General features: G+C 46.2%; 1 protein-coding gene across 2 annotated transcripts; it reads right to left on the bottom strand.

The window, feature by feature from the left end:
• Positions 1–77: 77 nt before the first annotated feature.
• On the bottom strand, positions 78–13245 carry LOC115541913 (transcription factor 7-like 1-B). 2 transcript variants are annotated; one of them, XM_030353844.1, is made up of 12 exons: positions 12239–13245; positions 12007–12076; positions 11727–11851; positions 7932–8015; positions 7471–7585; positions 6903–6996; positions 6319–6405; positions 5113–5232; positions 3946–4105; positions 3196–3303; positions 2947–2998; positions 78–1204 (listed from the first exon to the last, which is right to left on the bottom strand). In XM_030353844.1, exons 1-12 carry the CDS (start codon positions 12422–12424, stop codon positions 609–611), a joined length of 1797 nt encoding a protein of 598 aa, XP_030209704.1. In that variant the 5' UTR covers positions 12425–13245; the 3' UTR covers positions 78–608. The 2 variants fall into 2 exon arrangements, with proteins under 2 accessions (XP_030209704.1, XP_030209705.1); XM_030353845.1 differs by lacking the exon at positions 6319–6405.
• Between the last annotated feature and the right edge of the window lie 3378 nt (positions 13246–16623).

The following is a 16623-nucleotide window of genomic DNA, read 5'->3' as shown; positions in this document are numbered from 1 at the left end:
CTATTGCTTGTCTAAGTCTCACTAGTGAATCTCAATTGGAAAAATAGGCTGAAATGTAATTAAGTCGGAAAAAACGATTTTCAGAAATAAATGGATATTTATTAACACATTGGGAAGGTGTTGTATAAAATAAATGCGAAGAGATCTAAACTCATGACTAACATTAAAATTCATATGAAACAAGATCATTACACCGGTCTTATTTTTCTATTTCTTACTTAACTGTTGAAAATATGCTTATCGTTGTGGGAAGGGGAAAAAGATGCTATGTAAAATTGAGGCATTACAAAAATACATTGTTCCAAGAAGTTAGAAAGAGGCAGTCAAATATTGACCAATAGTTTTTTCTTTTTTCCTAAAATGTGTTCTAGTGTCTAACAAAAACAGGGGTTTTAAAAAAGTAATTTACAGTCTTAAAGGAGGTAAAAAAAAAAGAACGAAACAAAAACCGAATAAGGCAAGAGTTCCACCATTTTGATCATTACCAACTGATTCAGGGCATGAAGTCACTTCATCGCTCCTATTTCAGGTCAAGGGCCCAAGGGGGTGGTGGGGGGTGGTGGGGTTAATGAGCCACAGTCAGGCCCCTCCCCTTCAAAAAAACAGACTCAGTTCTTGGTTCTCGTCACGAGTGAGAGGGGCTGCGATTGGGTTAAGGCACAATGCAGGCTCTGCTCCGATTGGTGGTGGGCCGACTCGGAGGAGGCGGGGGGAGGGGCCGACATGGGAGGCAAGGGAAAAGAGCGGGAGAACATGGGCGGGGTCTTGCTTCGCGCCGACACCATGTGGGGGGAGTAATGTGGGTGAGAGGAGGAGGAGGAGGAGGAGGAGTGGGGACCTGAGATCTTGGCTCCGCTGCGGATGAGGGGGTGTGGGTGGAGGTAGGAGGGCTGGGGGGCCGGCGGCTGGGACAGGTGGGGGTGGGGGTCCCGGCCGGAGCGGTGGGACTTGGTGATGAGGGAGAGGGGCTGCACCTGCTCGGCGTACATGGACGAGCCCTCGCCGTGGTGCGGGTGGGGGTGGTCAGTGTGGGTGGGGGCCGGGGCGGCGGGGGAGGCCAGCGCCGTGGTGGGCGTGGCCGGGGAGTCCAGCGAGGAGGCGGGGCTGGCCTGGGACAGGTGGGTGTGGCTCAGGTGCGAGTGCGCTGGCGCCCTCTCCTGGGGGGGGCTCAGCACGCACGGCGGGGAGAAGGCCCCCGCAGACACTGGGGGAGGAAGCAACAGGAACAGGTTTAGGGCGGTATGCGCTACGTCTTGTCTAGCGAGATTTTTATGCTTAAAAAAAAAAAAAAAGGCAGACTGAAAATGCGATAAAAACATCAGATATTCACATTCCATCAGATAATAAGCATAGCTTTTGTGCGTGTGGGTGTGCTTACACAAAGCCAACGTTTAACTATACGTCATACTTTATTAACCAGGTCTGGCATATCTGTTTTATGATGCAAATTTCCCTATGCGATATCTATTGGTTCAATAAACGGGCAATAAATGGGGTAAATACATCCTACAGCTTATTTCCGCCTGCTCGTATCTATAATGGAGGCACAGGGTTCACTGTATGACTCAACCCTTGGTGTGACATGCTTTTAAATAGGTTCAATAAAAAAAACACTTTTATCATAAGTAGTAATTAATCATTTGAGCGTTTCTTCAGCTCAGAACCGATCATGGGACTAGAATGATGTCTCTCATTTGGAGGGTAACCTCTGATCCTGTCCAACTATCATAGGTCCATCAGCAGTCTATGATAACCTCTGACAGTTGGACCGCCGGAGACGCCAAAGAGCCTGGGTGGAGCCTAACGCCTCATGCCTCCGTCTGTTGACTGATCCCCATTGACTTTGAATGGGGACGGACGCGCAATGCATTGTGGGTCCGTGCGCTGAAGGCTCCGTCAAAAAGTTGAAAAATGTTCAACTTTTTCGGCAGCGACAGATCCTTCATCCAATCAGATCACATATGGAAATTTAAGCACTGTGACACTACTCTGGCTCTGACGACTCTTGAAACCTCCCCCATCCGTCAGCCACGCCTTCTGACGTCCTTTGACTGACGGTGCAGTGGGCACGAGGCGTAAGGCCCCGTCCACACGAAGCCGAAACGGGCGAAACCGTCACGGTTTCGATCTATCCGGTTTCGGAGTATCTCCGTAAAGACGGAGGCAAGCGAAACCGGGTAGATCTGTAGAAACGCTGTAGTACACATTCCAGGCCCATAAGGGCGCTGCTTCTGCTACAGAAATCCAGAAGAAAAATAAATAAGAAGAAGAGGCGAGCATGCGCATTAAGGGTGAGACTCCGCGAGCTTAACGGTCATTGGCTAGAGGGTCGAGGGGTGGGGCGATGACGTCACGGTTTACGGTTTCAGTCGGTTTCAGGCGTCCACACAAATCCAAAACGAAACCGGGTCGATTTGAAACCACCTCCGAGGGTGGTTTCAGAGGTTTACAGTTTCGGTCAGCGGATTCGCCGGGTTCGTGTGGACGGAAGGCCGAACCGTACAAGACCTTTGCGGTTTTGCCATGAAATCGGCTTTGTGTGGACGGGGCCTAAAACGGGCAGACTTGCACCTCGCGTCCTCTTTTGTTAAGTTATTCTTCCGCAGGGAAGCTATTTAGCTCGAGTGGATGCAGCTTTCAGAGCGGGATTGAATGTGTAATTCAACAGTGGAAAGTCTGCGCGGTGTGGATTTGAAACCTTGACAGACAAATTCTGTAAGTGCGTTGGTGTCTTGACGGGACTTTTAAGCTCCATTTAAGCTGACTAGTCCTGGTGTATGCCAGCCCTAGCTAAATAGCCAATTACGCTCTTGCAGATCCCCGTCTCCCGCCACATGATTGGTTGAAGCAAATGCGAAGCGAAACGCCCAGATTTCAGCTTGTCTGTCACCTGACAAGTCCATCGTGTGAACATGAAATGTAAATCTGTCCATGTATAGATCTCACCTTCTGCAGAGTCACACTTCCCATTGTCCCGCTTCCTCTTCTTCCGCTTACCCTGTGAGCAGAACAAGACCACCATGTTACACACACCTCCTTCTCAAATCAAACTACACATCTGTATAAATCTGTTCCTTTATCATACAAAGACCCCATCATACAAAGACCCCGACTGGGACCCATCAACCCGAGGAAGACCATCAGTAAAACATCTAGAATACTGTTATTATCACGATGAGGATGTTTTGTACTCACATAGTTGTCCCGGGCCGACCAGCCGGGGTAGAGCTGGGAGTGCAGCTGTCTTTCCTTACGAGCCAGGTCGTAGTACTTGGCCTGCTCTTCTCGGGACAAAGAGTGCCACTGTTCGGAGGAAAAAGCAACACAACACCAGAGTTAGCAAAACTGGACGGCCCGTCGGAAACTAGGATTTACTGTTCCACCGCTCAAAACAGATCGGAAAGAAAAAAAACGTAAGAAACAAGCGCGTTGATGATAACACGTGGTCATCTTGCAGATGCCTTTCATCCACAGTGACTCATTCAGATGCATTTGAGTAACGGCCAGGTAGGGTGTAGGTGAGTACGTGCACACACGCCTGTGTGTGAGTTAGTGGGCGTGTGAGAGTGAGCGAGCGAGCGCGCGAGCGAGCGTGCGTGCGTGCGTGCGTGCGTGCTTGTGTGTGTGTGTGCGTGCACGTGTGTGTGAGATAGAGTGACTGAGTGGTTGTGCAAGTGTGTGAGAGTGAGTGAGAGTGAGTGGGTGTGTGTGAGAGTAAGGGCTAGTGTGTGAGAGTGTGAGTTAGTGTGAGAGTGAGTGGGTTTGAGAGGGAGTGGGTTTGTCTGAGAGTGAGAGTGTGAGTGAGTGAGTGGGAGGGTGTGTGTGAGAGTGAGTGACCGAGTCAGTGGGTCTGTTTGATTGAGTGCGTTGAAAGAGCACGTGATTGGGTGGGTGTGAGTGAGTGTGTGATTGGGTGAGAGTGTGAGATTGGGTGAGTGCACTGACCCTGCGGCCCAGTATCTGGTTGATGGCGGCGCTCTCCTTGAGGGTGCACTCCGACACCACCTTGGCCCGCTGCTCCTTCATGTACAGCATGAAGGCGTTCAGCGGCTTCTTGATGTGGGGCCGGTCGTCCTTGACCTTCTCCACTGGGGACGACACCTTACTGGAGGGACAGGGGGGGGAGAGAGGAGGAAATGGGTCAAGACGTTGAATAGGAGGGAGACGGGGCGCAGCGGCTAGGAAGTAGGTCGCACCCTGACACAGATAATGCATACATGCTAAAATAGACGCAACATGACGGAAGGGCTACAACAGGGTGAACACAACATGATGGTAGGGCCACAACATCGTTAACACAACAAGGTTGATACAACATTATGTTAGAGCTACACAACATGACAGTAGGGCTACAACATAGTAAACAGTATGGTTAATACAGCATGATGTTAGGGTTACAACAAGGTGAACACAACACGATGGTAGGGCTACAAGACGGTGAACACAACGTGACGGGAGGCTACAAGATAGTTAACACAACATGGGGAATACAACATGATGTTAGGGCTACACAGCATGATGGTAGGGCTACAATACAGTGAACAAGATTGAAGGGCAACAAGTAGCTTAGAATTGACTAAGGTTCTCTGAAGGTTATACATGTGACGAGTTTAGAAATGTACACAATAAATGAAATGTGCAGAATAGTGTACATATTTGTGCATAAGTCACGCTTGCACATTGCCATCATAAAGAGATAAGACAACAACGATGACGTGACTTGCAGCTTGTGACTTGAAACACAAGCTGTTGATTTGCTGTTGTTCATTTTTGTGGCATTCGAAATGCGGAGTCAGTTAACGTAGCCTCCAAGTCCTAACCCTGGGAGTTAACCACGCAATAAACCAGCAATTGTTAATAAATGCTTTGTCTAAATCAATATCAGACCTGCATTAGACCCACCCACACACATTAGCATCCACACAAACAGGCCAGCACAAGAAGACAAACACTGACTCACACACACAAATGCAACAAGAAAAAACCAGACACGCACACACACACACACACACACACACACACACACACACACACACACACACACACACACACACACACACACACACACACACACACACACACACACACACACACACACACACACGTCCTTACCCATGGTGGTGGCCTGTTTCTCGGGGCTCCTGCTTCACAGCGGGGGACACGATGGCCGGGTGGGGCACCGACGTCTGGGAGGGGGGCATGAGGTGGGACGGGAAGCCCCCCGACACCAGGCTGGGGAGAGAACAAAAGGAACCCGCATAAATACCGCTGTGGAGAAGGAGAGCATCGACAGGGTGAGTGGACACGCGAGTTGAAGTGAGGGGAGAGGGAGTAGCTGGAGGTGAGTGAGCGAGGTGAAGTGCGAGATGAGTGGGTGAATGGAGTTCAGTGAGTGAAGGGGATTGTTTGAGGTGAGTTGAGTGTAGGGGAGTGAGGGGAGATGAGTGAGTGAGTTGAGTGAGTGGAAGGGAGTGAGTGAGAGCGAGTGGAGGTGAGTGAGATGAGTGAGTGACTGGAGGTGGGTGAGTGAGTGAGTTGAGGTGAGTGGAGGTGAGTGAGTGACTGGAGGTGGGTGAGTGAGAGCGAGTGGAGGTGAGTGAGATGAGTGAGTGACTGGAGGTGGGTGAGTGAGTGAGTGGAGGTGAGTGGAGATGAGTGAGTGACTGGAGGTGAGTGAGTGTGAGCGAGCGAGTGAGTGTGAGCGAGTGAGTGAGTGGAGGTGAGTGAGTGGAGGTGAGTGAGATGAGTGAGTGACTGGAGGTGAGTGAGTGAGTTGATTGTGTGAGGTGTGTGAGGTGAGTGAGTGAGTGGAGGCGTTTAGCTGTTAGTGATTGAGTGAGGTGACTGTGTGAGGTGAGTGAGTGGAGGTGAGTGACTGTGGGAGGTGAGTGAGTGGAGGTGAGTGATTGAGTGAGGTGACTGTGGGAGGTGAGTGAGTGGAGGTGAGTGATTGAGTGAGGTGACTGTGGGAGGTGAGTGAGTGGAGGTGAGTGACTGTGTGAGGTGAGTGAGTGGAGGTGAGTGATTGAGTGAGGTGACTGTGTGAGGTGAGTGAGTGGAGGTGAGTGACTGTGTGAGGTGAGTGAGTGGAGGTGAGTGACTGTGTGAGGTGAGTGAGTGGAGGTGAGTGATTGAGTGAGGTGACTGTGTGAGGTGAGTGAGTGGAGGTGAGTGACTGTGTGAGGTGAGTGAGTGGAGGTGAGTGATTGAGTGAGGTGACTGTGTGAGGTGAGTGAGTGGAGGTGAGTGATTGAGTGAGGTGACTGTGGGAGGTGACGGTGTGAGGTGAGTGGTTTGATGTTATGACGGTGAACTCACCCTGACATGGAGGCGTTCATGGCCAGAGCGGCGGGGTAGGGGGATCTGAAGCCCCCTGCGGTGAGGGGGTAGATGGACTGGCCAGGGCTATGAGGAGGAGGAGGCGTGACACACACACTCAATACCATATGGGATGAACTCAGAAACAAACAGCACAGCGGTGTGTGTGTGTGTGTGTGTGTGTGTGTGTGTGTGTGTGTGTGTGTGTGTGTGTGTGTGTGTGTGTGTGTGTGTGTGTGTGTGTGTGTGTGTGTGTGTGTGTGTGTGTGTGTGTGTGTGTGTGGACCTCCCTCGTATTTTGATATACGACACATTATAAAGTAAAACAAGATGTCAGCGACAAAAACAAACCGGAGGAATGTGTTTTGGGTCTTTAAGCGTTTGATTTGTGTGAGGAGTTGGCCAGGCCAAGGGACACGTTAGCGGCGCTATTCATGGTTACAGAGTTATGATTTATGATGAAATGTGATACACAACGGACTGTCGGCTGTTGTGTTGTTCTGAGAGAAAATGAATGAGAATGAGAGGGAGAGAGAGAGAGGAGAGAGAGGAGAGAGAAAGGAGGGCGAGAGAGTATCACTTACAGCCAGCCGAGGGGGTGGGCCATCTGGGCCATTCCCCCAGGAGAGAGGGGGTAATACGGGGACAGCTCTGCAGGATGAGGTGCCCGGGACATACCTGCACCATGAATAGCGTGAATACACCGGATCAGATTGAAATCAAAAACTACTGCACATCGGCGTCCTCCTACTTCCATTCCTACTGCACTTAAATACAAGCCGTCGCGTGTGAACAGAGTAGTATAGTACTGTACATATGGAGTGTTTTCAGTTTAATTACTTTGATGATGTGAGCGATTGCCATGTTGTTTACGAGGGTCATCCATCCCTTATCAAAACACTGAGATGGATATTGATTGAAATGTGTTTTGCTGACCTTGAAAACAACACTGTGTAGTTGAATTGAGGTTTCAGACTACAGATGAACGACACTGAATACAAATTAATAAGCAACCATAAAAAGCCTAATAACTACAGTCATGATCACAGAGTTGTACCGAAAACAACTGGCTGACTCATGGTTACCATGCGTTTGGGCAGAGAGGGTGTCGGTGCGCTGTGTAGCTTTTGAATGGGAAGGGGCGGGGCTTACCTGCATCAGGAGAGAACGGGGGCGGAGTCTGGGGAGGGAAGGAGTCAGGGCTGTAGGACAGCAGGGGGGACAGGTGCGACATGTGGGGGTGCTGCACCACTGGCACCTTGTTGGACTGGAAGAGGGAGGGAGAGAGAGGGAGAGGGGGAGAGACATAGGAACATTAGAATTAATCCTGTCCACCAGATACCACACATGCCCTACCGTTAATGCAACTATATCAGAGCAGCCCAATAATGTCCTTGTCTCGGTTTACAATATATTAAAATTCCTACCTCTCTTATCGTGTATATCGATATTTTTTGTATGATTTGTTATAGTTTTACAGTTTTGCAGGTATCAACCCTTTCATTCTTAACTTCACCCTCCTATTAAAGTTCCTCAAATGAGCCGTCTAAGATCAATACAGTCCAGCGAGTTTTCTACAAACTAGGTTTGACTGGGTGATTCTGGGGCCTCACCAGGGGGCTCGAGGTGGAGGAGCGAGGGTCCTTCATGCCCGTTGATCCCGGGACATCCAGAAGGGGCCATTGCATCGGTAGGTACTGGGTCAGAAAGAGAACCCACAGCGAGAAACAGTTAGTCAAGGAAAATTGTATCTAATCAACAACAATAACACGTGAGTCAATGTGATTACAGATAACAGTTTGCAAGGCAGTGACAGTGTGGGCTGTAAATAGATAAACCTCATAATGTATAAATAATGTTTTGTCTATGGTTCCATCGATTTTTCCAACAACCCATTTAAAAGAAAGAAATCTGTTAAATTTGAAGTTAGCCTACAGATCCCCCTGGTGGCCGAAACGGTTACGTCCTCAAAATGATAATTGCCATTGTTCTGAGAAATGTCTTCAACTATTTCTCAACACATGTGAATACAATCATAACGGCACGGTGACGCTGGAAAAGGTTGTCTTACACACACACACACACACACACACACACACACACGCACACACACACACCGTTCTCTTTGTGGCGTTACACGTCTCTGTCAGTTCTTTTGTCCCATCAAGGACAAATCTCAAGTACAACGTGCACACATCATCCACGTCTTATTCCTGCATTTCTTATCGTACGGGCAAATGAAGAGTTCTGAATCGTAGTCACACAGCGATGCTATATATTTCCCGCTGGTGGAGATCTACTCGACAATAAAATACTTTATTAGGTGCACGCCAGTAAACCTGGGTGAGTCAGGCGTATTCCAAAACACTACACACTCCCCACCCCCCCGCAAACACACGGAACACCCTCCCCAGACAGCCTACATACCACCAATAAGGGTATTACTGTTCCCTGAGCTGTCTCAAATAGACAACACACACACACACACACACACACACACACACACACACACACACACACACACACACACACACACACACACACACACACACACACACACACACACACACACACACACACACACACACACACACACACGAAAGGCGAAGGAGGCAGGGAGAAAAGGATGCTTTTGGTGTTCATTCAACTGTGAGTGACGTCAACGGACTCACCACCATGACCTCCGACCTCGCACCCCCTAACACACCAGCATTACACTGTGTGTGTGTGGCGGGAGTGGGGAGGGGGCATGAGGACGCTTTAGGAAGAATGCTTTGTATTCAACTATCCCTGTTTCGGTATACAGGGGTTGCTGGTGTAGATTGCAACTTGTCCAGAATACGTTTTTAGTAGAAACCATAAATGTGTGCTTGGATATTAATTGAATTGATCATTGTGTTATAAATATATTGGTTAAAATAGTAATGATTGGTACCATTTAGCCATTCCATATTATTGTTGTATTGATAACATGTTAATAATTAATAGGATTTTAATTTAAGTCAAATGCACTTTAATGTTACTTAACGGAAGATTTGTGATTGCTAAAACGAACAGAGAAACTTAATCAAGTTAGTAGGTTAACTAACTCTAACTGTTCTGAACACTACCATTATCAATTAATTTATTTCAGGAATACCACAAAATCGACTTATATGTAACAATATTGAGTATATATAATTTATATTCAAGTTTTTAGTTGAATACTATCATCTATTTTAAAACTGCCTATGCTTGTGATGTTTATTCTATTATTATAAAAAGGGAAGAAAGTTACATCCTTGTTCATGGTTTAATTAGATCGCAGCTATGACAGATTCACTGTCAAATGCCAATGTTGCTAGTGCCAACATTGTAAGAGTTTCTTAGGGAATCTACAAGCACAAATATTGCAACATTACAAATAAGTACCCATGTTAGCTGTACAAGGGTTGGTTGTACAGCTAGAAATACCAGCATCCCAAATGTCATTATTTATATCTTTTAAGTAATCGATGTCCGAGCTGTCTGAGTCCTCAGAATCAGGGATTGCTAGAAGGAAGACTCATACACCTTCACACACACACACACACACACACACACACACACACACACACACACACACACACACACACACACACACACACACACACACACACACACACACACACACACACACACACACACACACACCAAGAGAAAGCCCATACAAACATCTTTACACATGCAGTGTGAATGCACTCGCTATGCGTATAAACATGCAGTGGACCCTACTGTAAAGGACAGAGGACAAGCTCGGCCTAGTGTCCCTCACAGTGTGTTTGCGGCATTATGCTGACAACTGAGCCTCCACGACGTGGTTTACATGGAAAAAAATGTACAATGCCACTATTGCCCCTGGGCCCATTGTAATCAGGTTAGTCGTGTCCTTGTAAACACCACGCTTGGATTGCCTCCAAACGTGGTGGCTAGTAATCAGATTCCCTCGTGTGTCTTTCGATGCGTTCACACCTGCAGTGTGTTAAACGGCTGGCAATCAGATCGCCCAAGTTGCATTTTTAATGTCAGGTCTGAACAGGGTCGTGTGAGTGTGTGTGTGTGTGTGTCTGTGTGTTTTGCATCTGTTTAAGAAGGGGTACTGTGAGTGTTAATATAATCAGCTCTAATGATTCACCTGCGGAGCCATGAATTAGGCCTGTTCTGGCTTTTCTTTGGGCAACAATGAGCCGTTAACACCACAGTTAAGCATTACAAAGCCCGAAGAATTTAGGTGATGTGTGACTGGGCATGTTACAATGGGCCCGCTCTCAAAAGTAGGTAGAGAGAGGCTAGATCCCCGTGTACATTGCAAATTTTCAAAACACTATGTTAATAAGGAGTTGACATTAAATCAAATGCAAATGGGGGGAAAGAAAGCGAGGAGAGACACTGTGCTGATGGAAACGTCTTATGGCTCACCTGAGATAAAGTAATCAAATTCAAGTTGTAATGTGGCAACACAGAAGCCCAGCAGTATTACAGAATGTGGAAACAAACTAGCAAAATAAAATAGCATTCAACTACTGCTAATACATCTATGTTATGGTTAGCAGTGTTTTGTAAAGATTCAATTTATTTATAAAGAATGAACATGGTTTGTACACTTTTGAACAAACACTCAACCCTCGCAGGGAAGAAAGACAAAAGTCATTTCTTTTTTTAGCAACTTCCCCTACACATCTAGTATCTAATATCAAGTTGATGAAGTTGTATACAGTCAACGCTCCCTATACAATGCAGCCTGTTTGTTCAAGCAGAAGACTGTGTCGGGACGTGCCTACCTGTAATACCACAACGGGAGGCGCTATCATAACACCAGTCACCCTTTAAACAACCCGGGTTACCAATAGAGTCGTTAACACGGGTTATATCGATGCTTGTTCACCTCATTGAGAAAGACCTTGTTGTTCTCGACTGATCAGACAAAAGTGTATTCAGTTGTTGCTCTGTAAAGGGACCTATCATGCAACATCACATATAGGGATGGTCCTATTATCAATATTTTATCTATTTTTTTTTATATTGCATTAGCCACTGAGTTGACTGAGGTCAGGATAAACTGAACATAAAAAGCACAGCAACTTGGCAACCCTTGGTTGGGTTGTTTGGGTAATTACCTAATTAAAGGCAACACTGCTTATCTGCATTTGTTTATTAGATGCGTAATAACGTTTGCTTCCTCCCATCACTCATCCATGTAACTGCAAGGCAGAGCCAATAGACTCAACCCTCAAGCACATGATCTGAACAGTTGGGTCCAAGAATACAGGAGTGGAGAATAAATAAAAAATACAACAATACCCCAGGGAGAATCTTTTTTTTTTACCACACGTAGTGTGTTTTTTAACTGCACCAATCCTTCCAATGAATTTCAATAAAGTGTATATTACCGTTCTCGCAGCTTGGGACGCCAGGTATGGGTTGCCCAGGTTCGAAAGGTCCGGGATCATGAGGAAGGGATAGCCCGCGTACGGGGATGGTTTGAAGAGTCCCGCATCCTGCTGTCTCCTCAAGGCTGCAACACACATGGAGATTTGTTACGTGCCTTTTATTATGGCTCTTCAATAAAAAGTATACATGTTTCGTTTTGTTGAGAACTGCAACAACAAGAAGTGTTGCAGGCAGTGATAAAAAAAAAAGATATCCCAGAGTACAAAGTGTTCACATTACCTTCCACGAAGAGCTCTCTATGTCTGGCGTAATTATCCAGATGAGGTCTGGGTTGAGGACGTCTATCCGCCTGTTAACACGAGGGTGTAGAAACGGGGTCAAGACTAATGTCTAATAATCGTGTATAATAACAACACACAGGGGCACAAAGAAGACGCGCGGCGGCGGAGACACCGTAACTTGGTCCTGGGAGCCATTTGGAGAAACGTGAGGGGGAAAGTTGCTAACTTACCTCGGAGTCGGACGAGCTGCTGTTGTTCTCCGATTCGTTTACCAACGATGACTTGACGTCGTCCAGATCCCGCTCGGCGGACACGTTCTCGGAGATCTTCTCCTCCTGGTCGCCCTCGTCTTTGAACGAGATGAGTTCATCGTTGGCTCCCAGGTCGTCCCCCCCTCCACCATTTAACTGCGGCATGTTGTCTTCCACAAGAAGAGCTAAAAAAAGGGCTAGCTTCCTGGCTATCCGCGGTGTCCCGGGCTGCCGCACGTCAACACATCCAGCGACACTTTGATATAAAGTTACTAATGTTTAGCTTGTCCGTAGGAGGACTCAAACGCACGATCGATCCGCGGGCTAAATGAGCGTATACAGAGTTATAAGACAGTAGCATGGAGGGAAGCTGCGAGCCAGCTAGCTAGCTAGCATCGGAGAGGGGCTCATTTTGTTGCTGCGAATTCCTGAGGTCGGCGACAGTCCGCTAGTTCTGATCCACTCGTTGTGATCCGAGGGAAAAACAAAACTACGAATCGCAAGCCCCGATGCGAGAAAAAAATCAAATAATACAGATCCCAGTCGAGAAAACACAACGATCAGAGTGCAACTGTGCAACGATGAACTGTGATGTGTTTAAACAGAACGGAAAACAATGAACGACGGAGCGATCCGAAGACCGTAACGATCCAACACGAAAAAGTTTCTGCCCTCAGTGAGTCCGGAGCGGACCGGGGATCGAAGCTATTTACTCGTTACGAGCCTTAATCCTATTTTTGCAGTGCACGCCATCCATTAATGGTATTTAAATTGGTCGTTTCCGCATATTAAAATCTTTGCTGATTCAAGAAGTTTCTTGTTACTTGTTCGTGGAGGCGTGGGAACGGACGGCCGATTGGTGTTTCTGAAGTTGGGTGGAAGGGAAAGCCAGACAGTCGGAGAGGTCTGGGGGAGGAGTGAAGTCTTACCGACCCACGATCAGCGTGTTGACCCTTCCCCGCCAGTAACTCATCACTAACTCATGGCTAACCTGAACCTCGATCAGCTTACTCACCACGACGTCTACAGCCCGTTTTTTGTTTTAAGAAACAGGGAGGCACAAAGGGAGGAGGACTTTTTTTTTTTTAAAGAAGCAGGAGTAGGCCCATAGAGATTTTTTTTTCTGGAACTCAATGAACCAACCCAGTAGGTCTGCATGCAGACCGATTACCCCTTTCCATTAATTAGCTTTTTGACTCATTTTTTTGCAGACACTAAGATATGTATTTGTTTACTTTAAGGCAATAGTAAAGTTATTCCACGAAGCTCTGAAGGGACAAACAGAATAAAGTATTTATAAAAAATCGATTATGATGTTTGATTGGAGGTTGAGGCCTGATTTACTAGCCTGTTTATGTTGCTACATCCCGATGAGGTAGAAATTTCTTCTCCACTATAAGACTACCACTATTTGGCCCAGATGACCAAAAATAAGTTTGACGTGGAAACTCAAGTTTTTCTAAGCCAAATGACAGAGTTGTATATGTTGAATGCATTGAAGAGAGCACGCTGTTAGCGATTACAAAAGTCTCTTGTGATTCTGTGTTCAACAAAACACAAGGATGAACAGTGGGAGAAAGAGAGGGAGAGAGAGAGAGAGAGAGAGAGAGAGAGAGAGAGAGAGAGAGAGAGAGAGAGAGAGAGAGAGAGAGAGAGAGAGAGAGAGAGAGAGAGAGAGAGAGAGAGAGAGAGAGAGAGAGAGAGAGGGGGGGGGGGGGGGGGGGGGGGAGAGAGAGAGAGAGAGAACATTCGCACATCTGGATTCTGGAAAACGCCTATGGTTTCTTGTTTCGCTCCACCATTCAGGAAGACTTTTTTTTTTTGGTGGAAACCTGAAACATGAGGTGCAGGCCTACTGTCTGTCTCCTTGCTACATGTGAGATAAGAGTTTGGGTTTGGGAGCTATACGCTAGAGTGCAGAACAGTGACGACAGCCCTCCTCAACTGCAGTCCAGGACTGGCTGAGCTAGGACTGTTCAATCCAGGAGGAATGGTGAAATGTCCAGACACAGCTTTTGTGAGCTGGCAAAACACACACTCTCCCTCTTTCCCTCTCTTCCTCTCTCTCTCTCACACACACACAAACACACACACACACACACACACACACACACACACACACACACACACACACACACACACACACACACACACACACACACACACACACACACACACCCGAGTCTCAGGCTTCAGCAGCTGTGTATATTTGTCTGCATATATGTGATGGGGGAGGGGTGGTTAAGGTATAGGGCCAGGGCGGTCTTTATGTGTGTGTGTGTGTGTGTGTGTGTGTGTGTGTGTGTGTGTGTGTGTGTGTGTGTGTGTGTGTGTGTGTGTGTGTGTGCACGAGGGGATTGGAAGACAGTCCAAGAGGGAGAAAAAAAGACGAATCTTGTATTCTCCTAAATTTGACAACTGGAGGGAGTTGGCTCTTATAAAATGAGGGAAGCAGACGCTGGGAATTCCACGGGCTAACGTAAAAGAACCGGCCGGGATTTAACAGCCTTCGGGCCTGTCCTTGAGTGAGCGAGTGTGAACAGTAACCGTTTAAGTGTGTTTATGTGTACACCGTGGAGAATCAGATGTGTGCTCTATGTGTTTCTGTGCTCCATGTGGACACGCCAGGTTTCAAGGCCTCATTGTTTCCCGCCTTCCATCCGGAGGAGCTTTGTTTAACCTTTAATATTCCTTAATAAGGTAGGCTCGGGGAAAATAAGTGGGGAGTATGGTGGAACGTTTAGAAATCTGAGCAGGCCTTGGGGGGTGTATAGGGGTTGTGTGTCCAAATGCATCATGGGGGTTTCCGCCTGGCAATACTCTGCCATTTTGAGAGGACTCAAGAGAGTGGCAGTACTTTAAAGTCCTATATAAACTTAAATATACTTTAGCCTGCGCACATTGACACTTTCTTTACCACCTATCACATGAGAAAGGGCTTAGGCAGTTCCAAACACAATAATGTTCCCAGTATGACAAATGATTGAGTCATTACTAAACAATGACCAAAAAAGCATTTCTACCAACACAACAACTAACATTTGAATGCTCCTCTTCAAAAAATGTCATTGAGTTGTGACCTCACAATGTACAAGGCCTACATATAAAGACCATGAATGCTTAAAACATTTGATACCATTTTCTTTTCCCTATTGTTTAAAAACATATTTTTATGATCGGATGTTGATGGAAACATCTTATCTAAAGAGGAGACTAGAGTAGTCGATCTGTTTTAGGGCATGCCAGCCAGTGATACTGCCACTAGTATCCTAGTGTGTACTAGTGTCAAACAGAACCTAATGGGTCTTTCCTATTTCATTATTAGTTATTCACAGTGTGTCTGTGGATACCTAATGTTATTGTATGCAGTATATAGTAATGCATCGCCATATGTATGCGCTTTATTTGCTCTCTCCTTATGCTTTGTTAAAAATGCGTGTCACATGTTGTGATTCTACATACAATGACCTGGTTATTGCACATCACCATGAAATGTCTTAACTATTATTCCTATTAACTGGTTTAGCAGAACCATTTATCAAAAGTGACAAAAGGTCAGATATATTTAAAAAGCTGCAAGGTACATTGGACAATGGGGCTCGAACCGGTAACCTTTTATCTAGGAGTCCATCAGTATATTAGTCAATTATTCTTTAATAAGAACCATGTTTGTCGCAGTGACATTGAAATGATCATCAGGTATATTTTTAAAGCACTTTGAAATATACTATATGGTAAAACATACTTTGGCACATTACACAACGTTCTGATGGAGCACATGGATCACAGATCAGTATTTGTCACAAAAAACTATCAGTACTTGTAGTTTGTTACGCTTTGTGAATATTTGAACGTTGTATGATACAATTATACTACTGTTGGAGAGTGCACAATACATTAAAACAATTTGACAGACTGCTGATGTGAATGAATGCTTGTTTAAAGTACATACATGGACCATAATGTAATTAGGGTACTTCGTTATTGGTAAATTGGCCATTACAACATATGGCAGCCTCGTGTATGTTGTGGTTTTAATTTGATCAACCTCAGATTGTAGCCCTGCTACAAACACACACAAGGGCACGCTTTGTAGAGGCGCTTAAGATTCCACTTAAAATAGTCTTTATTACCATTAGGTGAGAGGTAATTATGGTTATGATCTATGTTAGGGATGCTTATGCTGCTAATGAGGAAGTCCGACCTCATTCTGTTTGACCTTAATGTGAACCCTGCCTCTGCCTGCACATATCCAAGGATCTTTTCTGGGAGAATTTGATTAGTGGGGAACTACACATCGTAACACTAACTTTTACTGGCAACAGCTCAACTAATACTCTCTGAGGATTTTAGTTTTAAACAGT

This window comes from Gadus morhua, chromosome 4, assembly GCF_902167405.1.
Source record: "Gadus morhua chromosome 4, gadMor3.0, whole genome shotgun sequence".
NCBI lineage: Eukaryota > Metazoa > Chordata > Actinopteri > Gadiformes > Gadidae > Gadus > Gadus morhua.
This window is presented reverse-complemented; position numbering and strand designations above follow the sequence as displayed.